Here is a 26,646-nt window from a genome sequence, read left to right as displayed (position 1 = left end):
TTTGCACCTATATTTTCTTGAACAGAAATAACCTAATTCGAAGGCTTAAATTCTTTCTTTGTACAGCCTCAGGAATGTCCGATTCCCCTTCATACGCACAGCTAAAAAGGAGCAGAGCACTTCAAACAAAGACATACAGATCTCACTTCTGTACCACATATGCAGACTCTGCTGATTCGGCTACCAATTCACTCAACTTAGTTCAAAAACTTAAGAACTGATGAGAGGACTCCATTAGCTGTCATGTCAGCCCTTCTTTATCACTGAAAACTAGTTAGTGACAGTGGACCCTCAGCTTAATCTGCACAAATGCAATTTGGAAATTCTATGACAGTGATGTTAGCATAATTAAATGTGAAATGCAAGATTATGATAATTAAATAATTTATTTTTTAAATAGGCAAGCTGCTGTCTTTCTCAATAACCACTTTTTTAATGAACAAATGAAAAACAAAATGGCAAAAGAAGCAGAAAACTTGAATTTCCAAAATGAAACTGTAAAAATTTCATATATAAAGACATGACTGGGGTAAGCTTGTATTGTAATAATAATTGTTCATTATTGTATAACTGGACAGTAAAACAGCCCTGTCTGAAAGCACTGGACCAAACTGTCTCCCCAAATCCTTCTAAGACATGATTCTACATACTAAAATGAAACATTTAAAATAAATGCAATATATCATAAGACTACCAGTTTTTATATTCCTAAAAAAAATTAACTTTAACTGCTATAGCAATGATTTAAATACACGTGCTGTTAAAAAATTGTAAACATACTCTTTCTTTCTTTACCTGCAAGATAATACTAAAAAGAAGTTCCATAATTTCTCGATTCCTTCAAAACTAAGAACCAAAATACTAAACATAATAAATAAATATGCAACCTGGAGGCCTGGGAAAGAGTATAGAATACCAAATATAATACACCAGTGTATTAAAAATCCAGTATTTCAGTATTAAAATTTTTTCATCTCAATACAGTTAGATTTATTGCTACTATTATAAATAAGCTTCATATTAAGGCACCTGTCATTACCTATGAGAAAAATTTGGATTCAAAACAAAGGATATATGGACTGTAAATATGGACTATTTTTCTTCCATTCCATCATTACAGATATTACCAATTTTAAATGTAAAGCTTTTGTATGGTAGTAAATATATTTGAACATATTACCGGAATATAGTTAAGATGTTTATGATACTTTGATACTTTAATTAATGTATATGATACCTTAATACTTTGATACCTTAATATAATACTTTAATGGGAAAATAGGCAAAATCAAATCAAGAAGGTCAACAAATGACTAAATACAAGAAATATGACCTTTAAAAAATTACATTGTAGGGACAGTGACTATGAACAGACCTTGGCCAAGTCATTTAACTTCTGAGCCTTGCTCTTTCCATTGGTAAAATTTCAGTACTAGCTGCTCTGTCACCCTCAGAACACTGTTGCGAGACCAAAAGATGTGATGTTAAAAGCACCTGGCAAACTATGAAGCACTGAACAAACAAATGGTATTATCATAGCCTCATATCTCAAGTTTCTGATATCATGCTAACAAATAAGGTTATAGTCATTTCCTTTTGCATCCACTGGAGCACGTCCTATTTTAGCCAATTAGTTGTGGCATTATTGGAGCAAAAATTTATACAAAGAGGAAATCTCTAAATCTGAGCTTCCAGAATTTTATGACCTGGTATTATGCTGTGAGCAGGGCACCCCACTGCTTGCTGGGGCTCGGGCGACTGTAAAGAGGGGCAGACTGCTCAGAGAGCTTGGCTTCTGGTCTTTCCTCCCTCTCCTGCACCATCTGCTATCCTGCAGCATGCACAGTTCCATTAAAAGAACTACATCTCACAACAGAAAAGAAAAAAAAAAGTTTTAAGAGTATTAAATACAGATGAGCCCAATCACAGCACATTACTCAGCTTGGCAAAAATCTGAAATGGCTCATAACCCCAGCAGGTTCTCTCTGGCTTAGCCACAAGACCTTCTTCTATGTATTAAAATTATCCAGGGCCAGCTTTTTCCGAAGAATGTCCTGAGGAATGTTAGTCGGGTTAGATATTAACAAATGAAAAACATATCTGTGTTTAGTACATTTGGAATATGCAGAGGGAAATAAGTTTACATATTACAGAATTTCTCAGTCTTTGATGTACTGAGTGTATACTGTAAAGAGGAATAGACTGTACAGCATTTCCCAAACTCTGACCACAGAACCCCACAAAATATCTAGAGGGCTAATAACTCTTCAAACACTCTCTGGGAAATGCTAGTTTAGCTAATTCGCCTGGTTTTAAACATTCCAGGGTTACATCTGGCAATAGTTACCCCTTTATAATTTCTAAAGGAGCAGAATCATTTTGCTCATAAGGCCAACTATTATAATAACCTCCTGGATTCCACTCCATAAGTATCCTGCCCAAAGCAACTAAGAACTAAATTTCCTTTAGTCCATATATCAAGGAATTCAAAGAAGTTACTCTCAAATTAATGAGAATTATTATCTTTAGGAACTCTTTATATCCTTCCTCAAACATTAAAAATCCTAAGATTTAACTCTGGATCTTAGGATCTAGAATTGTAATTACTTTGAGATGGGAGCATTTTATCACAATATCATTGCAATTAACACTATTAATAATAATATGTACTAGTAGTAATAGCAGTAGTTGTGGTGGTGGTGGTGGTAGCACTGACTAAGCACTTATTTTGTGCCTAAATCCTCACATTCACTCTCTGAATTTAGGACCTACTATTATACTCATTTTATTTATTTTTATTTTTAATTTATTTTATAGAGAGGAAGGGAGAGAGAGAGAAACATCGATCAGTTGCCTCCTGCATATACCCTGACCAGGAATCAAACCCACCACCTTTTGATTAATGGGATGATGCTCCAACCAACTGAGACAGACTGGCCAGGGCTGTTCTAATCATTTTAAAGGTAAGTACACTGAGGTTGAGAGCAATTAACTGACTTGCCAAGTGTAAGGACAGAATCTCAAATTTATATCTGAGACCTCACCTCAAGATCTTAATCACTACATGATGCCATCTTATATTTCGGTAACAAAACAAAAGCATTTAGGTCACACTCTGGTTGTTAAACTGGAAAGTTAGAGGGTATTCCTACAGATCCAAATGGACTGATATTTGGTTTAGAATTTCCTTTTAAGAAAACTCCTAGGAATTCCTTAAAGGAGATACTTAAAAAAAAATTTTTTTTTTTTTAATATTTTTTAAAGCAGAGAAAAATAGACTGCTGTTTACCAATGATAAGTTTAGATAAGGGAAGGGTTTCAAAAATCTGCATCCAAGGTGAAGACGTTATCTGTGTTTTCCGCCATCACTGCAAAACGCTGATACTCTGAAACACGCTTCTCAAAGAAATTGGTTTTCCCTTCTAAAGAAATGTTTTCCATAAAATCAAAGGGATTTTCTGCCTGAAAAATCTGAAAAGAAAAAAGAAATGTTGTTAAATATTCTGAAGAAACCAAATTATAACCCACAAGAAGAGCAACAGATAACACAGCTCAAGTCTCTAACACCTGTGACACCACAGATATTACAGACATTTTTCACAGGTATTGCCATAAGGTAGTAACCTAAACATACCCTGTCTCCCCGAAAATAAGACAGTGTGTTATATTAATTTTTTCTTCCAAAGTTGCGCTAGGTCTTATTTTCAGGGGATGTCTTATCTTTCCAGGCGCTAGGTCTTATTTTCAGAGGATGTCTTATTTTTGGGGAAACACGGTAGTAGAAAAATAAATTCTCAACAATGTAGTGTAGACCTAAATATTTCTTAGTTCCATAAGAGAATAATCACATCAGTTAAGGAACTGATGAGGTAAGACAGAATAAATTCTATCCATAGTGACCCTTCCAAAAAAAATGGAACATATGTTGACAAGAAGCTTTTTTATTGCTTCTCAATTCAAGAAGCAGACTTGAAGATATAGTTTGATGGAAACTGTGAAACATTTTAATAAATCATGAGGGGCAATAAAAGAGGACTTTTTAACTTAGGAGTATTCTTTCTATGCTGTCTTCAGTCTTCGCTGTGTGCCTGGATATGCAAATTAACTGCCATCTTAGTTGAGTTAATTTGCATACTCACCCTGATTGGCTGGTGGGCGTGGCTTGTGGGTATAGTGAAGGTACGAACAATTTGCATGTTTCTCTTTTATTGGATAGGATCTGCCCTAAGGTGTGTGAAATGGTATCTTAATGTAGTCTTGATTTGCATTTACCTGATAATGATTCTGAGCATCTTTTCATGTGCTTATTGGCCTTTTGTAAATTTTCTTTAGAGAAAGGTCTTCTTGACTACTAAGATTCTTTGTCCATTTTTAATTGGGTTATTTGAATATATTCTTATCTGTGGTGTTCATAGTTAAAAAGTTAAAAAAGTCCGACTGCTGGAGAGTGGGCCTAAGCCAGCGCTGCCACATGGAGGGAGCACACTTGACCTGCAGTGAGCATCTGCCCCCTGGTGGTTAGTATGTGTCATAGCAACCTGTTGTTCCACCATTTGATTGATTTGTATATTAGCCTTTTATTATATAGGATAAATAGTTTCTCTTAAAAAACCTTGCCCTCACCTGACTCTTTATAGTATTTTTGTAGTTATCAGAATATAAATGCATAGCCAAAAAAGGTAATTACCCAGAATCAAGAATTTCATAAGGCTTCTCATTAAGTACAATTTAAACTTACATTTCCATGCTAAGAAATCAAAATCTATAATTTTTAATTACCATGATGCAAAACACAGTAAAGTACGTTGGATAAAACATGACCTCTAGGTGTGCCTTTACACTATTTTAAGTGCTTTAAACAATCCTTTGTGGTACTATTATTATCATCCCCATTTTATGGATAGGAAACTGAGATAAAAGTTAAGCAACTTGCCTAAGTCACATAGCTAGAAAGTAGTGGAACCAAGATTCAAACTCAGGTAGTCTGGCTGCAACCTCCATCTGCTAAATCATGTGAAAAATCACACCTCTTTATAAAACTCAGATACATTATATCTGATAAACAAAATGACAGAAATAACTACAACTGAGTTCAAAGAGTAAGTTATGATAGTTAATGTCATCATAATAACTATTTCCTATTTAGAAGTATCAACCCAGCCCAGCTAGCATGGCTCAGTGGTAGAGAATTGATCTATGAACCGTGTGGCCAGGTTGTGGGCTCAATCCCAGTGTGGGATGTGCAGGAGGCAGCCGATCAATGATTCTCTCTCATTGGTGATGTTTCTCTCTCTCCCTCACCCTTACTCTCTGAAATCAATAAAAATATATATTTTAAAAAGTATTAACCCCCAAATTACAACAGACACATAGAGATTTATATGAGGGTAAAACACATAAGTGCACATGAAATACAATTATCTAAAAATAATCTTATTTTAAATAAATACATGCAATTATAAGAAAATACAATTTATTGAGCTTATTAGTTCTAAGATTTGTCAGCCTCCTACTTTTGTTATGAATTTTATTTTAAGTTTCAAAGGATTTTGCAAAGCCAATTTGTTCATGCAAAACAATGCAATGGACATTTTAAAAGCTAGTGTTACAAATGCTTTCAGTTGAAATGTAATATTTTAGTCACCTCATTTGACAATAATATTTTAGCTTAGTAGTCATACATTTTTAAAATCTTACTTTTGAGAATCCAAGTTCCACAAGTAATCTGTCAGCTACAAACTCAATATACTGTTTCATCAAAACACAATTCATTCCAATGAGGCCAACTGGCAAGGCTTCTGTTAAGAATTCCTGAGAGAAAATAGAATATAGTACAAAGACAGAACATGAAATAATTATGTATCTTCCAAATAAAAGGACAGTTTTAGTCTTATTAATCTTCTAAGTCACTAATCTTGTCCAAGGGAAGTACACTAGGTTAAATTCTTTCAACATGGCAAAAATTTGTTTAAAAATGTTTGGGATATTTACTGTTCACATTATTTCACATTCTCAAATAGCCAAAATAAATGGAAACTTATTACCAAATTACCGTGTTTCCCTGAAAATAAGACATCCTCCGAAAATAAGACCTACTTACAGGTTTCCTTTTGACTGAAATATAAGACATCCATCCCCCCGAAAATAAGGCCCCCCCCTAGGCTAAACATGAGAGATTTGGTCCACTGATTCTGAAAGAAAGAAATTCACAAGAAATTCACCAGGAAATTCAGGAATTGGATTGTTATGATGATGTTCCAGAAGATGATGACATGATTGTCATTGAATAAATGAGTACATTCTTGATACTGTAGGATTCACAGTTTGTCTAGTTTGTTTTGACAACTACCGTACTACCGTACCATATACAGGTAATACATTTCCTTTATTTTCATTTAACAATAAATGTGTACCGTATTCTTCTTCATGGAAAAATAAGACATCCCCTGAAAATAAGACCTAGTGCATCTTTGGGAGCAAAAATTAATATAAGACACTGTCTTATTTTCGGGGAAACAGGGTAGTAGTACTTTTAAATTTTATACTGATGGATTTTAGAGAGAGAGGAAGGGAGAGAGAGATAGAAACATCAATTTATTGTTCCACTTATTTATACATTCACTGGTTGATTCTTGTATGTGCCCTGACCGGGGAATGAACCCGCAATGTTGGCATACTGAGAGGATGCTCTAACCAACTGAGCTACCCAGCCAGGGTAAATTATGATATTTGGAGATACTTTGTTCTGAAATATGTAGAAAAATATTCACCAAAGATGATCATTCTGGAGAACATCATGAAAGGACATTACAAAAGAAAGAAAACTCAATTAACAAAGAAACGAGACTAGAAGAGGGTTGGAAGATAAAATGTAGACCAATTACATTAATAGACAATGGCAAAATGTTAATAGAGGAAAAATAAAAACATTAACCATCTAAATTTAGTTCTTAAAATGATTAGATATCAGAATGTATTTTATTTTTATCTTTTCCCCTTCCAATATAAGAAGTTTGGCTGTTTAACTATTCAGTATTTAAAAACATTTTTTTAAAAATGTGTTTTACATTTAAACTAGTTCTTTCAAATAATAAAACACATCCTAAGTGGAGCATCCAGATCTTTCTAGTCACAGATTGTTACATGCTATAAATTGAGTTTTACTATTCACTAATTTATTCATTCTATAAGCATCTGGTGCATCTGGTGCATGCTTCTAGCTAGATACCCTGCTAGATTTTTGAGAATACAAAACAAACAAGAAACCATCGCCTCCCTCTAACAGCTAACAATCTAAAAATATAAAGCTAGAATAATTAAAATAGTTTGTTATGGCACAAAATTTGACAGGTCAATGAGACAGGAAAAACAGTCCTTAAATGGACTTTATATACATAAAGTAATGTATAAAACCAAGTTATAGACTGACATAATAGTTGTAATACATTATCTATTGGCACTGTCAGATTGACCATATAAAATTGTTGGTTTTTATTTTTACCTGCAGAATGGCAGTTTCATATGAGTCAACCTAATAATAGAATGATACAAACTTCAGAGAGAGATGTGCTAATCAATCATGTATAAGCTTCCCTGCTTACCTGCTCAATTTCAACAGCATTAACAATGATCTCCCTGACCCTTTTTTCTGAAGGCTTATTTACTAAGTATCGAAACATCAGGCAAGCAAAGTCACAGTGAAGCCCCTAAAACAGAAGAAAAAAATGTCAAAAAAAAAAAAGTTTAATCAGCTATTTTCACACAGTCAGGCGTTATATAGAATAGGTTCTAGGAATGCAAGAAGGGAGAAAGATTAAGAAAAAAGAAAAAATGTTCAGTGCCAGCAAATCTTAGCTCATCAACATGAAAGAAGAATTAATTAACAACAACAAAAACCTACAATCAAAAGCATTTTGGAAAGGAAAACAAAACAAGAAGAACTATATAAAAGTTCATTTATGTTTAATGTCTAAAAAATTAAGAAATGATTGAGCCAAACTGTTTTGGCTCAGCGGTAGAGCGTTGGTCTGCGGACTGAAAGGTCCCAGGTTCGATTCTAGTCAAGGGCATGTACATTGGTTGCGGGCACATCCCCAGTAGGGGGTGTGTAAGAGGCAGCTGGTCGATGCTTCTCTCTCATCGATGTTTCTAGCTCTCTATCTCTCTCCCTTCCTCTCTGTAAAAAATCAATAAAATATATATTTTTTTAAAAAGATTGAAAAAAGTATTTAAAGAACAGATGAAACACTCAGATTTTGAAGTCATTTATATTAAATAAGAATGGCTCAAGTCAAAAAAGAGTTTAGTGCAATGAAAATGGAAAGTGAAGGATTAAGCATACCATTTGAAGATGAAATGACATTGCAAATAACTCAACCAAAGAAGAAAAAGTTGTGAAATACCTTGAGAACAGAATGGTTATGCAAATATAAGAAATGGTATAGAATGTTAAATAGTTGAAGAACAGAGCAAGGAGATTAACCTACAATAATTTAACCCACAATGAACACAGAACAGATGTTCTAAAGCTGAAGACAACAGAAGAAAATTTCAAAAAGTCAAAACAGAAAAAGAGAAGGAAGCCAGAGATATAGAAAGATGATGGCATTCCAAATAAAATTAACAGAGCACACTAAGGCAGAGGCGATTAACATTTCTAAGCCACAAGGAAAACAACAATTTTGTAAGCCACCAAAGGGTGATGAAGAGGAAGACACAGACACTTTAAAGGATTACAAATCAGAATATGTTAGGTTTTTCTAAATACATCAACAAGTACCTGAAAACTATCTACAATAATAAAAGCATAATATGCTAGTTAGACCAGAAGTCCTTTATGGATGGAAGCTGGGGCTGAGAGGGAAGCCCAGGTCCTGGGTGCCAGAGGGAAGCCGGTGCTGGCAGCTGGGGGAAGAAGGCCTACTCTTGCACAAATTTCTTGCATCGGGCCTCTAGTTTTATGTAAAGAGCTAGGTGGCGTCTCGACTGAACAGGCGACCGGTCACCATGGAGTGCATGGAGCACCTCTGGATCCCTCCTCTCCCCCAGCCCCTGAGCTGCTCACCATGAGGGGGGCTGGTGGTGAGGTGGGACTGGGGACTGTTGAGCGATGGTGGTGGGCTGCCTCTTGGGGTGGCTGTGAGCTTAGCACAGCAGTCACTCAGGCGGCAGCAAATTTCGCGGAGCGGTGGTGGGGTGGGGGAGTTTCGAGGAGCGCCCAGCGGTGAGCCTCGCAGGGCGGCAGCAAGCTTTGCAGAGCAGCCGAGGGGCTGTGAGCATTGTGGAGCGTTCTGGGGTGGGGAGCTTCATGTAGCATCTCAGGGCAGCAGAAACCATGTGACGGAGGCCAGCCCAGGCTCAGGGACCCTAACCGTGCATGATTTCATGCGCGCTGGGTCTCTAGTATAATAATATAATAAAAGGCCGAATGGCAGAATGACTGGTTGCTATGACATGTACTGGCCACCAAGGGGCAGGTGTTCAATGCAGGAGCTGCCCCCTAGTGGTCAGTGCACTCCCATGGGGCGGGTGGAGGACGTCCTCTGACCCGGACTCACAGCTGGTGAGTGCAACAGGGATGGCAGAAGCCTCTCCCGCCTCCGAGGCAGCACGAAGGAGCAGCAAGCGCGCGGCTTCTGGCTGGTGAGCGCAGCGGTGGCGGGAGTTTCTCCTGCCTCCACTGCAGGCGGGATAAGGAGCGAGGGGTCCTAGGCTGCAGGAGCCCCAGACTGTGAAAGCGATGTCTGACTGCCAGCTTAGGCCCCATCTCCAGGCAGACATCCCCGAGGGATCCGGGACTGTGCCTCTAGTCAAGTATAAACACAAATACTAATGGAAGAATACTTCATTTCTTACTTCATCTCTGCTGATGAGTTCATTGGAAAAGGTGAGTCCAGGCATCAGACCTCTTTTCTTTAACCAGAATATTGCAGCAAATGATCCTGAGAAGAAAATTCCTTCTACAGCAGCAAAGGCCACCACCCTTTCCCCTAGGAGACAAAAACTAGTTTCACTGTATGAAATATTATATGTTGCAGACATTTTTAAGCTACATACACACTTTACATATTTTTATAACAATATCATAACTTTTCTGCCCAGAAACAAAATCAACAAGTTAGTGCAATAGCCAAGAGTCCTTAGGAGGAAATCCGACACCTCCACCTACTAACGTGTTTCCCCGAAAATAAGACCTAGTGCATGGAAAGATAAGACATCCCCTGAAAATAAGACCTAGCGCAACTTTGGGAGAAAAATTAATATAACACACTGTCTTATTTTCAGGGAAACAGGGTATAGCAGAAAAGTACAGAAAGGTATATCTACTTCAAATCCTATGTCAAACACTGAAGTCTCCTATAGGTCTTGGTATGTAGACAGAGGAGAACCTTTTACACTAAAAAAGAAGAGGTGATGTATCTGTGTACCACGCATGCCTGTGAGTGCAGTAAGTGTGTGTGCGTGTGTGTGTCTCAAGAATGGAGAGCAGAAGATGGCTTTTATAACAAATGTCTCCCTCTTTGTGGCTGGGAGAAGGGAGGTCACTGAGGTTTATATTTTTAGAAATCTAAGCTATCTAACAGATTAGCTACAAACATTTCAAAATCATTGCCCTGCATCTGCAGTTAGAGAAAAACAGATAAATTCAGCTGAAAAGTATAACGGTATCTATCAGATAAAATGCCCCATCACATAGGAAAAGTACTGTGTTCTGCTGAATATAGAAGGCCCAATTTCAAAGGTCCCTCACTGTTAGGAAAGGACTTTGCAGAAGCCAATCTCCTCACCTGTCTCTAGTGGCAGCGTATCTGCAATATTATCCCTTGGGGATGATTCTAGGTCTAACCCAAAAGATCATTCTCACCCTAGCCTGTTTGGCTCAGTGGATAGTGCATCTGAAGGGTCCCAGGTTTGATTCCAAATAAGGGCACATGCCTGGGTTGCAGGCTCAATCCCCAGTAGCGGGCATGCAGGAGGCAGCCATTAATGATTCTCTCTCATCATTGATGTTTCTCTCTCTCCCTCTCCCTTCCTCTCTGAAATCAACAAAAATATATATTTTTTAAATGGAAAAAACAAAAAGATCATTCTCAAGCCCCTTATGCCACACTGCACACTTGAAATATGTATATATGTCTGTCTAGGGAGAAAAGTTTGTTCTATAAGACTGTAAAACAAAGGCAACTGAGAACTTTAATTAAAGACCACAGATGACATCATAGTTGGTCTCCCAGTACTTGTTGGGAGACCAAATACACAGCAGCAGGCTCTGAATAACTGTGTCCTGATCTACATCAGTGGAAACTAAATAAGTACTAGATGATAAAAGACATTATACAATTGCTAAAACTTGATGCAAAAACTGAATAAATATGTATAACTTCCCAAACAAATGTCATTATAATGTTTAATCCCAAAAAGAAAGAAGACTAAGTTTAAATATTGCTGGCTGTCTCTAAATAGTGCTCTGGTTTGTCCTTGTTCTTTTCCCTGATTATCATAAACAAACCAAATCAGATAGATTATATCAAATATGTATCTATGATTAGCCCAAAATACCAGAAAAACCTTTATAGTATTTTATTTTATAGTATTTCCTTCATCAATACAATTTAAAAATTCACTTTGAAAAAATAGCATAAGAAATATAAATTAGCCGGGACCGGTTTGGCTCAGTGGATAGAGCGTCGGCCTGCGGACTGAAGGGTCCTGGGTTCGATTCCGGTCAGGGGCTTATACCTTGGTTGCGGGCACATCCCCAGTGGGGGTGTGCAGGAGGAGGCTGGTCGATGTTTCTCTCTCATCGACGTTTCTAACTCTCTGTCCCTCTCAATTCCTCTCTGTGTAAAATTAATAAAATATATTTTTTTAAAAAAAGGAATATAAATTAATTAGGCACTTGAGAACATACTGTGTAGAAGGAACTACCAAAAGAAGACTCTTTAGTGTGATATATATGAAATGAACTAAAATTAAATCTTAAAATATATAATAATCATCATCACTATGCTCTGCTTACTCTTTGGAAAACAAAAATGGAACTTTAGACTACCTATGTTTTTAATATGGAGATTTATCATAGTTTAAATATAGATTACTCTATTTTCATTTTACTATTAAGATAATGAGGAGTTAAAATTGATACACTTTCATTACATAAAGATTATGTCATATGGACATTTATCTATAAAGGAATGAGACTATAATTTAATACAAAGGTTGTGAATAAGAATAAAATTATTTTAACTATGATGTGCATTCATGTGTATGCTAAAGAATGAAAATCATAACAGATATAGTTATACAATAGAAAGTTATTCTTTTTGGAGATTAAAAGATTATAAGGGATATTTTTACAAATTTTCATGACTAGATGTGGACTAAAATGAGATTTCTAAAACATTTCTTCTATAAGTTATAATGAATGTGAAGGCTCACTATTTGTTTTAGAGATGAAAAATGGGATATATATTAAAGATGAGGCTGACCTCTATGATGCAATGCACTAAGATTGTATAACTATAAGCTTTAAGATTAAATTTCTTTACATATATTGAGGATGAATCTATGTGTTTAATGTTTTAAAGTTCTTTAAATTTTTTAAAATTAAGCACTATATCTCAATTTTTCAAAAACTAAGCACATACATAATTAAGAATTTTTAGCTTTATTGAAGTTGAATCTCCTTATAACATTAACTTTCAAACAAGCTAATGCTTTTTTAAACGAGTATTCTTATGTTCTCTTTAGCTAAATGTAAAGGATTTGAAGAGTCTGGATGTAAGGAAAGAACAGTTGCTCTACTGCATCCTACTAGATCACCTAAAATACTAGCAGAGCCCTAAGCCAGCTTCACCACGCTAAAGGCACTAACGGTGCAGGTGGCACTAGTTCATAAAACTGCACTTCCCCAGCCGGTTAACAGGAAATACAGGTGTTTGGCGAAGCGAGGCAATGTTTTCGTGTCTTTTAGCTCCTCCCCCAAAGAGAGCCACCACTGCGGTTCTTCACTTTTTCCTTTCCCACCACCCATTCCACTCTCCTACACCATTTTAGACCACGTTCTTTCCCCCAAGGCTCTCACTCAGAACCCTAAATGGAGTTTGCCTTGAGACTAAGCAATAGAGAGAATTTAAATGGAGTTTCTGGTGCTGCACCCTCCTCTAATTTTCTGTATTTCTAGGCTGCTTTCTTTGGCAGTGTCATGAAATACATGCTTTTTTGGCGTCTGGTTTTTTTTGTTTGTTTGTTTTGTTTGTTTGTTTTTTTGCCTGTTCTCAATTTTCCTTCAGTAATTACCCATCCTAATATTTTATTTTATTTTTTTAATATATTTTTATTGATTTCAGAGAGGAATGGAGAGGGAGGGAGAGATAGAATCATCAATGATGAGAGAGAATCATTGATCAGCTACCTCCTACATGCCCCCTTCTAGGGATCAAGCCCACAACCCGGGCATATGCCCTTCACCGGAATCGAACCTGGGACCGTTGAGTCTGCAGGCCAACACTCCATCCACTGAGCCAAACTGGTTAGGACTCTCCAGTGATTTTTATGCACATTTAGAATCACTGCTTTTCTCATTCTTAAAATGAACTGAAGGCAACACAAACATATCTGTTTCCACCCTAGTACATTATAAGCTTGTCATACCTTACACTACATCACGGATTCTCAATGCGTGCTCCAGGGGCCGCTGGAAATTCATAGACCAAGGTCTGTGGCGTCAAAGCTGTTTTCTTAATGATGCTAAGGCACTATTTTATGTTTTTTACTACCATTCTCTCATGAGGATATAGTGCTTTGCAGATGCTACATGGCATTACCATAATAACCTGAAAAGCCTAGTAAAATACTTTCCCTTTTCTAACTGCATATCTGAATGAGGATGGATTTTCTTTGTACGTTTCAACTAAAACAACATCATGCAAATATAGAAGCAGATATAATTCAGCTGTCTTCTATTTAGTCAGGCATTAAAAAGATTTGCAAAAATTAAAAAGTATGCCATTCTCACTAATTCTTTTCTGGAAAATATAGTTTTTTCATAAATATGTTAAAATCTAACAGGTTACTCTCATTTAAAAATGCATTAATATGTTTAAAGTTTATTAGTTTTAATTTCTAATGTGAAAATATCAATAACCCACACAAATAAAAGCACTCTGGAGTCCTCAAAAAATTTTAAGTGTACAAATGAGTCCTGAAATAAAAAATCTCAAGATCTGTTTACCCACATTTTAATTAAAACCAGAAAGTAAAGACTACAAATTATAAAATAGATAAGAATAAGACACAGCTATTCAAATGAATTATCTGAATAGTTTAATTAATTTTAAAGAGATTTACTGAGCAACTACTACATAGAAGATACAGTGTTAATCACTTCTTTAAAAAGTTATTGAATTTCAACTTATCCAGAACAGTGAAAAATAAGCCTGTTCCTGCAAACAGTACCTTGCCCTAGTTGAGTTTTTCAGAAATTATATATTTGTTTCCTGAAGAATGTAAGACTTTGACTCACCTTAAATTTAAAAATAAACATTTTTTGACAGCAGATATAAACTGTGGACTGCTTTAAGATTGAGATTTTAGCCTTTCTACTTTCAATTTATTAAACAGAATAGATACAGTTTTAGATTTTTTTTTTTTAAATAACTTTATTGATTTGAGAGAGAGAAAGGGAAAGAGCGAGAAACATTGATCTTGCCCCACCCGGGGATGAACCCACAACCTGGGGATATGCCCTGACTGGTGGGAATCAAACCCACCACCTTTTGGACAATGCTCCGACCAACTGAGCAGGACAGTTTTAGATTATTTTAATACTGGTTTCTAATTAATTATTAGAAAGAATTATTCTAATAAAGGTGCACATTGAGACTTTGAGACAGTTACACCAGGTAAAATAGTATTATAATGCTCAAAGCAAGTTGGATATACATAAAACTACATACCAAATGTAGATTTTCTATCTGCTATCCATCGCAATGCCCAATCTGCTTTTTTCTTAACATATGGCATTGTTTCAATTGCATTAAATAAAAATTCCCTGTAAAAACAAAATAATTAATGGAAAAGTTATTAACATGTTTTTCTTTTTTTTTAAATATATTTTATTGATTTTTTACAGAGAGAAAGAGAGAGTGATAGAGAGTTAGAAACATCGATGAGGGAGAAACATCGATCAGCTGCCTCCTGCACACCCCCAACTGGGGATGTGCCCACAACCAAGGTACATGCCTTTGACCGGAATCAAACCTGGGACCTTTCAGTCCACAGGCTGATGCTCTATCCACTGAGCCAAAGTGGTTTCAGCTTAACGTGTTTTTATTAATCAAAATAAATGTTCATTGGCTAATCAGATATAATTGCAACTCTATGGTCTACTACCAGATTTATAATTTTTCTGTATTTCTGCATATCCATAAAATATAGAAATTAAAGTAAAATTCAAATTAGTGGTTTGGATCTGGTCTGATATAAGACCAATTAATTATGATATTCAATTAATACACAGAATGTGCTCACAGATCAACAGGTTCTATACAAGTTTTTTTTTTTTTTTAAGTGAACACATTATTGAGCAATAGAAAACATTCTACTCTTAAACATCCATATTTGAATATTTCCCTGACATTTTGTTTCAGAGTAAATTCTGCTCTCAACATAACCAAGCAATATGATAAAACTTTATGAATAAAACCCCAGTGATACCTTTTCTTGGGCTCCCTGATGTAAGTGTCTATTAGCAAGCTGTACATCTCCGAGTGAACATTCTCGATGAGAATCTGAAAGCCATAGAAGCAGCGAGCTTCTGGGACCTGCACCTCCTGACTAAACCGCTCCACCTATGAAAACAAGGGAAACAAGCACATCCAACTCTGTGGGCTCTCGTTAAACACCGCAAATCCAATCAGAATTGTTAAGGGACGGCAGAACTCTCCCGAAACAACTGCCTGCCATGCCCCGGACAGGTCAGAAAGTGCTCACGGATTGTTTTAAGCAGTACTATTTACCAACCCTCCACAATAAATTAGCTGCATAATGAATTCTTAAGCAATTAAATGAATTGATCTGTGAGGTAGGGAAATTGACCATAATGACAAATAAACTGTAGAACATCTACCAAAAAATAATCACTTCACTTTGTATAACTGACCTTGTCTTTTTTTTTTTTTTTTCTCCAACAGCCGATAGTAGATCTACTGAAGCCCCTCCAGTTAATGATAAAAGTTCATATATCTTTATTCTCTTTAGCAAGAAGGCATGCCTCCTGGCCAATCATGATACAAGTTTAAAATCGGCAGCCAGAACCCAGAGCTTATTACAGAGCTCCAGAAGGGTTAAGGTGCAGGTTCTTTATTAGGGCCCACATCTAAGAATAAAAATCAAACTCATGCTTACGCATTTTAAATTGGTACAAGAGGCTTGATATAATGATGTGCTGGTCAAATAACAGAAACCTATTCTTTCCTCTGACACTTTGGCAGAAAAACAAATTCAAGAAATAAGCTTCACCAAGTTCACTTCCTAAACAAAAATGTTTAGGTTCAGTCTAATTATCTTACTGCCATTATCCTCATTCAACTGCTAACTGGGAACAAAAGTAAAATAAAACAGAAATCTTACCAAATTTTCATTCACAATTCCATCGCTGGCTGCAAAAAAGGCTAGGATGTGGGAGATAAAATGCTTCTCATCTGGTTTAAGCTTGTGCCAGTGTGGGAGATCCTTTGATAAGTCAACCTAAAATAAAAAGATTTTCAACATTTTTACTTAAAGTCAAATTCTCAAAATATTTGGAAAACTAACTTCCACCTCAAAGTTAAGGAGGTTCATCTCATTAGCAGGAAAGTCTTTAAGAAGAAAAAAAAAAAAAGTTAACATCACTGCTACAGACTGAATGTTTGTGTTCACCATCACCCCCAAATGTCTATGCTGAAATGTCCAAAGTGATGGTGTTCGGAGGTGGGTGATTAGGGAGAGTGATGCCCTCATGGGTGGGATTAGTGTAAGGTGACCAGACATCCCGATTTCTAACAATCTGTCCCCAGCCCCACGGCATTTTAAAAAAGTCCCGAATCGGGACTGGGGACAGATTGTTAGAAATCGGGACTGTCCCACCAAAAGTGGGATGTCTGGTCACCTTAGATTAGTGCCCTTATGAAAGAGGCCCAGAGGACTCCACTGCCCTTTCTGCCATGTGAAGACACAGCAAGAAGGCAGCCTCCAACTGACAAAAATGTTACATAGCAAGTATATCAATAAAGCTGGGGGGAAACATAATTCAGTGGCACTGGAACTAAAAAAGGGGCAAAAGGCAGGAGAAAGAATAGAAACTGGTCAAGAAAGAACTGAGGTGAGTAAACCAATGACTTCCAGCAGCTGTTGCTTTAACATTCTATTTAATAAATATCAGATTATATAACACAATAGCATTAGATAATTAGGCATTTATATATAGACAGATAATTAAGCAATTATAGCTGCTATTTTAATGCAGGCTCATCTACTTTTTCATATCTAGAAGTAATGCCAGGCAGGTCACAAACCTGGATGGTAAAGAAATTTATAAGATGACTTCCTCTGAGAATAGAAATGTTTCGGACATGTTTATTTATTTATTTTTTTAGGGTCCCTAAACCTTTCCCTTTCTTTTTATGGCTATAGCTGCCATTTTACTTATTCTGCTGACCATAAGTAAAGACAAGTTTGATCAAAGCAAACTAAAAGTCTTTTTAAAAATAGAAAAATGTCCTAAAATATATTGGAAGTAAAAATCTGGAAAACTAAAATGCCATTTTTGTGGTAGAAATCATGTGTATAGACATTAGTCTAAACACCAACATTGGCAAAACTGTATTTAATCTCAGTAATTTCAAACATTATCTTATACAAGTGATCTTATTCAATGTATCTTACAATGTCAGTTTTTTCCGATGTCCTGTAACATGTGAACACTGCAACACAGAACATGCTCACTGACAAAAGGCGAAGCCACTCACCTCTTCCGCTGTCCAGAAGGATGCCTGTGCCTGTTTATACATTTTCCAAATATCGGGGTACTGGATTGGAAAGATGACAAATCGGCGCGAACTCTTCCTTAGGAGTGGTTCTTCATCTGACTTCGCTTCATGTTCGTTGGGATCTGAAGATAACCTCTTTGAAAATTAAAGTACAAACACCCGTTTTGTGTAGACATCTCCTCATTCATATCTAAACACACATCTGAGGGAGTTGGGGAAACAGCATAGGTTTGGGAGCCAGTCTGGTTGGGTTGAATCCTTGCTGTCACCTCGCAGCTGGTGAATAATGTTTGGTTGGTTGTGTAATCTCAGCAAGTTGCTTAACGTCTTTGAGCCTCGTTTCCTCATCAGTAAAAGAATACCTCTCTCACAGGTGATCATCAAATTAATTTTGATGATTAAAAGTGCTTTAAACAGAACCTGGCACATATAAGCCTTGAACAAAATTATTGTCATTAATGCTAAGTTTGAGGAATAGCACAAAACTAGACCCATAAATGTTACAGAGGGAACATTTCTAAGTTTGTGAACAAAAAGTTCCCTTTTGTTCCTCTCTCAAAGATAGAATGCTCGTTAGAGATAGAAATAAGCTACTGTTACAAACTTTTTGTCTTTTTTTAGTTTAATGTTTTCTTTCCTAATTTTATCTGAAATATAATCTTACCTAAAAACTCTGTACCAACATATAGAACAGTCTGAAGCTGCCCATATTCCAATTTGTTATTGCTATTTACATGTTAAACTTACTGCGTATAGTCTGATTGTGGGCTGTCTCAAAGCTCTGTGGAATACAGTGAGGAACACATGCCTACATATATACCATCTTGGAAGCAACATGGCATTCTCACAAGGTAGAGCACTATATATTTTTTTAAACAGACAGCAAGAGTATCAGAAAAGTTTTGTGTCCATGAGAATGATTATATATAAAGTATATACAAATAAGCTAAAACGTATATAAACCGAGATAACGGGAATACATTTCAATTCTGGACTCCTAACTCAAATTCCGTACCAGGCCAGGACATTATGTTCCTGTTCATTGCCTCCATCAGTCCTACCTCTCCAGATCAAGTGTGCTTAAGCTTTGAGGCTCAGAGGCAAGACCAGGTGACAGAAAGGCCCACAATCAACGCCTGAGACCACACAAACAGAGGTGGGCTTACACATTTCGCACATGTGACATTGCAGCATAGACTGCCTTATTTGGTAACTACTTATCTGAAGATATAAGCCTCTCCAGATAGAGCACAAAAGCCCCAGAGTGTAGGAACTAGTTCTTCTCTCTTGGGATGCTCCTGTAGTACTATGTCAAGCGTAAAAGGTCAATAAGCATTAGCTAATAAAGTGAATGAATGGGCTGCTAATTTCTCTTTCTCCTGGGCTCAGGTTACTGAATATTGTTAGAATTTTTTAAATTTAACGAAAGGCCACAATACATCAGTGAAATAATGGCCACTCAAATCAAGCCTTCTCTGAGTACCCCCATTTTTCTCCCCTCCATCACCCTAAATGCCTGGATTAAGTCCAACATAGCATATCACTCACTTCAATTTAATTCCCTACTATGTGTCTATAGTCTCCTCTAGACTACGCTTCTTGAGAATAAAAACCAACTTTACGTTAGTGGAATCCCCAGAGCCTAGGATAGTACCTGGCACTTAGTTGATATTCATTCCAGAAACATTAGAGAAAATTTTAAAAATGGAAGTGGTCTCGTTTTTTTAATGTGTGTGTATGAGTGCTGCCACTGAGGGCGTACAGTCTCCAGAGAACCATGAGATTCTGACGCGCTGCAGTTCTAGGCTCCAGAACAGGAGGCAGGCTTAAGAGCAGGTCCTCTGGGTCTGGCACTGGGGCTTTTCTGAGCCATCACCACATGGATGCTTTATATTCATTACCCCGCTTACTCTGTAGAACTTTGACACGTAGAAAACTATTCCATTTTACAGGTGGGAACTAAATCTTGAAGGACGTAAATAACATACCCAGGATCCTACAACTAATAAGTGGCAGAAATAAGATTAGAACTGAGATATGTCTGAACTCAAAACCTTGCCTTAAGCTACACCTCTGAATGCATGGACAGCAGCTAGAGGAAGGTCAGCCTCTATCTATCTAAAAACCAGAATTCAAAACTCTGAAATGAACTAAGCCTAAAGAAGAGTATACATTACTATCTCCCACTAAGCAAAGTTCCTTCAATAAAGTGGTAGTGATATAACTGGCAAAGGAGGAAACCACCAAATTTGACTTTAGGAAAAATAATTTCTTTGTAAATAAAGTTGAAAGAACCAATGTGACTTGAAGCTGGTACAAAAGATAGAAAGAAAACACACACAGCCAAATTGGTAAGGTTTAAAGCAGTGGTTTCTAACGGATGCAAGTTTAAAAATCTACAGAGTAATACTTTCTCAAAATGCATCTGCCTTCCCTTTTACTAGGTTAAAATTAATATATGTAATGAAATTACGAAGCATTGATGGGGATATATTTCACAGGTGAATGAGACAATAAAAATAAGACTGAACATAAACATTTTGGAAATTGCCACCTCTATAGGTGAACCAAATAACCCTAATTTATTCTAGACTGCTCTTTATAATATACAATTGTATTCATTTAAAATATGCACATTCATGTTTTCAGGCAAGTTATTTAATCTGAGCATCATCATCTGTAAATCAAAGATAATACTTGCATACTCTGCACACTCTCAAGTGCTATACACTTTTAAAATTATTACTTTGTTATTATTGAACATAATAATTTCTGGTTGGCCTTTTAAAGGCTCTCTATATTTAAAAAATAAAAACTATTATAGTGGTTATTATTTGATCAATCAATATCTTCCATGACTGCCCTCAGGGAACTTTCATTCATGACATAAAGAACTCTTAGAAAAGTTTCTAATTTAAAGCCCAATTGAAAAGGCAGAAGTCTGCAGTCAACAGATATTTCAAACTCATCTAGGTCCAGTTGTTCTTCCATTAGTTCTTCTAGATTGTGCTTTTATCATAATTCCTAGCATTTTGATATGATTCTGCATTTCTCTTTTTCTTTCTTAAATATGTTTTGTCACTGAGTTACAGAGCTAGAATCCTTCACCTTCACTATATTTGCTATGTGGGCCTTATGGAAGTTGAGAAGAACATCATAAGCAGAAACCCTCTCACACCAAGCATCTTAAGAGTTTTTAAATGTTGACAGACATTTGATCAATGCCAGGCTCTATGAAAACTGCTCAAGACTTGTACCTTTAAATGAGAATGAAAATCATGTTTGTACATTTATTCTTCCTATTCCATCCTGATAATGCGTGGATTGTTAAGAGAAGAAACTGGATTAAAAGAGTAGTATGAAAGATTTTGCAATGTGAATAAATGAAGTTTAATCAACATAAACCTTGGAAGTGAGAGCTAGATATGACATGGAAATATTGCTTATTGTCATGATGCTTAGAAAAATCCACAAATGTGTAATGCAATGTCAGGAGTGTCATGAATACATTCCAAAGCTCTAGACTCTATGGACCTGGGCTAGGAAGCCATGTGTTAGAAGAGAAAGCAATGTAAAGGGGGTGGGCGGGAGGCCTAAGAGCATGTAACATTTTTTAAACACTGGAAGAATCTTTGTAAATTTGGACCTTGGGGGGGGGGGGGGGGGAGAAGAGCATGGAAGGAGATGAAATCAGAAAGAAAGCAGAGAATACTTCCCAAGTGTGTTTTCCAAATGTGCTCTGAAGAACTGTGATTTCTCTAGCGTCACAAACATTAGAACTTCAGTTTTAAATGTGTTTTCAACCTTTTAAAAATAGTAATAAACATAACAAATTGTTTTCTACTGTACCGCAAGGGAACTACCAAGGCATGAACTTGTGTTTCCAGGTTGTCGTTTTCCTTCTGTGTGTTTGTGTTTGGGGGCGGGGATAACCTCAGATGAAAGTTTCTCTAGCTAGCGCTGCTTAACTGACGAATACCACAAGACTCAAAGATAGGCAGTTAAAAAAAAAAAAAAACAGGGAGAGAGAGAACAGCAAAAACTGAAAAATATCCTGTAATCATTTGTATCTATTTTTCAGGAGTAAACCAAAATAAATTGTAACCCTTCTCCTACCCCCAAAAAGGAAAAAGAAACATTAATATCAATAGTACCAATAATACAGTAGAAACACTCCTATTCAAAGTAATCAAGCTGGTCATTAAAAATAGGCTAAAGTAAGAAATCAGAAGACAATGCCTTAGCTTATAACATGTAACTTACACTTACTTACTAATCTTTTATAAAGCCAAAGCTTTTTGTTATTGTTGTTAAATTAGCTCACTGATTGACATCCCAAATTTTTCTGGCATAAACACATTATGATGCATCACCTATGATTTTTAGTTTTAACTTACTTAAGATAGAGCAATCTGAGGGCAGAACCCTTACCTCTTTTATAAATATCACCAATTTTTTTTTAATCTAAGTCTACAGATTTTGTTTTTAACAACTTATCTTTATTGAGTTTCCCAAGCTTTCAAGTTTTCATAAACAATTTTCTTTTCATACTCATAGAGTATTAGTTTATAAAATAGTTAAATTACAATAGTTACAAGTATAGTTGGTGTAAAGAGGACTAGAAATAAAGACAAATGAGGATGGTTAAGGTAAAACTCAGAATTATGTGAATGCATCAGGGAGCAGCCCACAGGTTGATAAATGCACAGATCTGGCTAGCAGTAAATTTATTAAGAGAATGTCTGGTAAATATACAAAGAAATTGTTTGCTAAGTTTGGTATAAATCTGCAACTATCATCTACACCCCAAAGCAAAGCAGCAGGTTCATCAAAACAGCCTCAATATTCCATTAATTGATGTATAATATTACATATGTTTACTTTTAAAAAATTACATTCATAAGATATACAAAAGTGGATTTAATCAGTGTTGCGCTTACAATTTTGTTTGGAAAATAGGCCCAGCTGTTAAAGCCATGGGAGGGCCTTAAATGCAAATACACATGAATTTTGCCACAGCTATTTCCCTATAGCCATTTTGATGCAACTGTTTTGACACTTTTTTACCCGTGTCATCATTTTGATGAAATGAAACAAAACAAATTTAAAAAATAGTTCGCTTTCAGCTATTAAAATCTGTACTCCGTTTCTAGGCTTTATCTCAGGTCAAGGTGGATATGTCTATTTTGCATATTAAATGAATATTAAGATGTTCACTTGAAAAAAATTTGGAGCAAGTCAAAGTGATCTGCTTTGATATATAACACTGGCATCTGGCCTTTATTATGCAGCCTATTGGGAGCTGTTGAAAGTTTTTAATCAGGTGAGAAACATTATCAGATCTGTGTTTAAGATCACATTTGTAAAAATGTGGTTAGATTAGAAAGGAAATTGGAGGTGGAGAGAACAATTTAAAAATCATTGCACTCCCCATCTCTTGCCCCAAATAGGAAATCAACAGTAGAAACACGGAAGAAAACTGATTTAAGACACATACAAAGAGCTCAGCACCTGAAGGATAGCGGAATAAATCTGGCAAAAACTCTTGCTTCTCTAATTAGATGTTTAACAAAAGTTAATTTGAGTGAATTCTCCCCACCAACACAAGCCACACCAAGAATAAAAAGCTGCAAACATAAAAGTCTTTAAAAAAAAATCAATTCAGTCAATAAAAAAGATAAAGGGTTCAGTTTCAAGATATCCAGTGGAGAGCTGAAATTACAACACTGGGGTAGGCAGCGGCACTATCTCCACTCCTTCCCCAATAAGATCAAGATGCCATTGGTAGTCACCACGGGAAGGGTTGTGGTAGGGGTGTCGAACTCAATCAGAGAAGGGGCCAAAATCTAAAATCCAGCCTAAATCGCGGGCCGAATGGTTTACTGAACAGTCATAAACTGTCATTGTGATGGAAACGCAGCGGAGTGCAGTGATGACAGCGCGGTGTGGGCCACATTGCAAGGCCTGGCAGGACGGATTTGGCCCGCGGGCCTTGCGTTTGACACATGTGATCCAGGGGAATCGTACGGAGCAGCGGCATGCTGAGGACCATGCCTACAGCAAGGGGAGATGAGGAAACAGGAGCCAGCTGGGACTAAAACCCACTGAAGTGGATGCAAAGCAAAGGCAGACGAGATCTGATCTGGCTAAAGGGGCAACAGCTGAGCCATTGAGGCATTTGGTAAAGGGTCCCCTCTGGCTATCAGTCTAAGGAGGTTAGGAATTTTGTGGGCCCAAGATTTTCAAACATCTGGGGAGCTGGGAGGCTCATACTCTCATACTCCCCACTTGCTCCCAACCTCCGGCTGCTGGCATCCTTTGTGCGGCACAATTTGAAAAGCACGTCTATGGACAGACGTGGAAAATTCCTGAGTCGCAATGCACATGAACATGGCATTAGGAAGATTAATCAGATATCCATGAATTCAGAAAGAAAAGCACCCTAGATCTTGGTAGTAGCTAGAAAAACACCCTAGATTTTTGAAACGCTCAGAGGTGGAAAGGACAACCTGAATGAAGATAGGGCAGTTAGCACGAAAATGCAGCATGAATGGGACTTTGGCAGTCTGAGGAGTCGAGCCTATTTTGGGTGGGAACTGAGACCCACTGGGGAGTTTTTACTTGGAGGGAGTGACACGGAGGCCCAGGTTTAATGACGGGTTAAGTTGGCAATGGTACACAGGGCGGGATAGCAGGTAACATGAGAGGGGGACAACTAGGTGTGAAGTGGTGAGAATCTGAAATAAAGTTTCACAGAGGTTTTTCTAGGCAACATTCCACCTTCTCTTCCATCCCAAGAGCTTTTGGTTCATTGCCAACATTGATTACTAGGTGCAGGCCCAGTGATTTACATTTTTTACCAAGTTCTCCAGGTGATTCTGATGCTGGGGGCCCAGGCTGCAGCTCAAATCTGACCAAGGACTTAAGGCATCCTTGCATCTCCAGTTTAAAACTTTCAGACCACAATATACCCACTAAAATCCATCTCAGACCTAGCGCGCTGCTTCTGTCTTTGTGGAGGAGTATCAGTTAGGGACAATAAACAAAAACCAACTGCCAGGTCCTTAGCCTAAATGACGGCTGGTGCTGTCAGCACGAAAGGAAACACCTGCCTTGTCTCATTCAAAGGGGAAAATCAGTACTAAACGTTATTTGTTTCAAAAACAGGAAGAAAACGTTTGAGGGATATTTACAATTTTTTTTAGTTGGCTAAATATTTACAAAATAATAAAGTCCCAAATCTGGAATCTACAACTTTCTAAAGAAATGTAGGGCTTAGCATAAGTCTCTGTGAGCTGAAACTCTATTAAATCCAAGAAACGACATGCAGCAACAGGTACAAGCGAAACAAACGGTTGAGAAGTATTTACAAAATAACAGGGCACGAAAATGACAGCGCAACACTGTCAACCACCCGACAACACAGCGCAACAATGTCAACCACCCGACAACACTAAGTCGTGGTTGTTTTCCTGTCATTATGTACTTTTTAAAAAATAAATATTTTATTGATTTTTTTACAGAGAGGAAGAGAGAGGGACAGAGAGTTAGAAATATCGATGAGAGAGACATCGATCAGCTGCCTCTTGCACACTCCCCACTGGGGATGTGCCCGCAACCAAGGTACATGCCCTTGACCGGAATCGAACCCGGGGCCGCCCAGTCCGCAGGCCGACGCTCTGTCCACTGAGCCAAAGCGGTTTCGGCCATTATGTACTTTTATTAATATAGAAGCGGAGGAGAGAACGTTAATGAGCATGTCCACTTGGGTTTGATGAAGCACCCATACATAACCCATGGCACTTTGCATAAAGCCTTTTACTGAATGCTCCGTGAGGGATGTAAATGAAGGAAGTGACACCCCAAAAGATTCACAGCTAAGGAGCCAGGTCTGAGCAAAACTGGCCGCCTGGGCTGATTATTTTGATGAGGATTTCCGCTCGGTCCTCTCTCCACCCCATCCACCTGTGTCGGTTTCCACAGGCGTTTTATCCATCCCACGGACGGCCTGCGCTTCTCCGCTCCATCCACCTGCCCTACCTCCCTGCCTCGCTTTCCCCGGCCAGGCCTCCGGAACCGGGACGGGTGCGGGGAGCGGGACGGAGGGGGTGCGGGGAGCGGGACGGAGGAGAGGGTGCGCCTGGCCGCGGCCTGAGCCCCGCAGCGCTGCCCTCTCCCGGCCGGGGTGCCGCGCGGTGGAGCGGACACCCGGCTCCCGCCGCAGCCCTCCCGGGAGGACGAACCCAGGCCGCGGCGGGCGCTCCAGGCCCTGCCTACGCAGGGCTTCCGACGGCCATGGGAAACACGTCCTACAGCGGTCCTGCACCGGGCAAGTCCCCGCCGCCACCTGCCTCCCAATGGCCAGGGAGACCGCGGACCTGAGGAAAAGCGGCCGCAGCCTTTACCTCCTCCAGCTCAGGCCCGGCCACTTCCGGCCTCTCGGGGTCTCCCATCGCGCAGACTCCGCCAGAGCGACGGCAGCTCCAGGCCACCTCCAGCAGGGACTGGACCCAGGTGGCCCGCGGGGCTGCGGAGTCCGGCCTTCCCCGGCGGCGGAGACCCTCCCACGCCGGTCGGCCCCGCCTCGCTCCCCTGCACCGCCCGCCCCAGCCGTCTC

The 26,646-nt window shown here is 38.0% G+C and overlaps 1 protein-coding gene across 2 annotated transcripts; it reads right to left on the bottom strand.

The window, feature by feature from the left end:
* Nucleotides 1-5: 5 nt before the first annotated feature.
* RRM2B (ribonucleotide reductase regulatory TP53 inducible subunit M2B) lies at nt 6-26,646 on the bottom strand. Of its 2 annotated transcripts, none has more exons than XM_036436696.2 (9): nt 26,435-26,646; nt 18,009-18,164; nt 16,633-16,749; nt 15,718-15,851; nt 14,958-15,052; nt 9,856-9,989; nt 7,602-7,706; nt 5,698-5,811; nt 6-3,471 (listed from the first exon to the last, which is right to left on the bottom strand). In XM_036436696.2, the coding sequence occupies exons 1-9, from the start codon at nt 26,480-26,482 to the stop codon at nt 3,319-3,321; spliced, it is 1,056 nt and encodes a 351-aa protein (XP_036292589.1). In that variant the 5' UTR covers nt 26,483-26,646; the 3' UTR covers nt 6-3,318. The 2 variants fall into 2 exon arrangements, with proteins under 2 accessions (XP_036292589.1, XP_036292590.1); XM_036436697.2 differs by having other exon boundaries at nt 18,009-18,151.

The sequence above is a fragment of the Pipistrellus kuhlii genome, unplaced genomic scaffold (genome assembly GCF_014108245.1).
Source record: "Pipistrellus kuhlii isolate mPipKuh1 unplaced genomic scaffold, mPipKuh1.p scaffold_m20_p_14, whole genome shotgun sequence".
Classification (NCBI taxonomy): domain Eukaryota; kingdom Metazoa; phylum Chordata; class Mammalia; order Chiroptera; family Vespertilionidae; genus Pipistrellus; species Pipistrellus kuhlii.
Note: the sequence above shows the minus strand (reverse complement) of the source record. Positions and strands in the feature narration are given on the sequence as shown.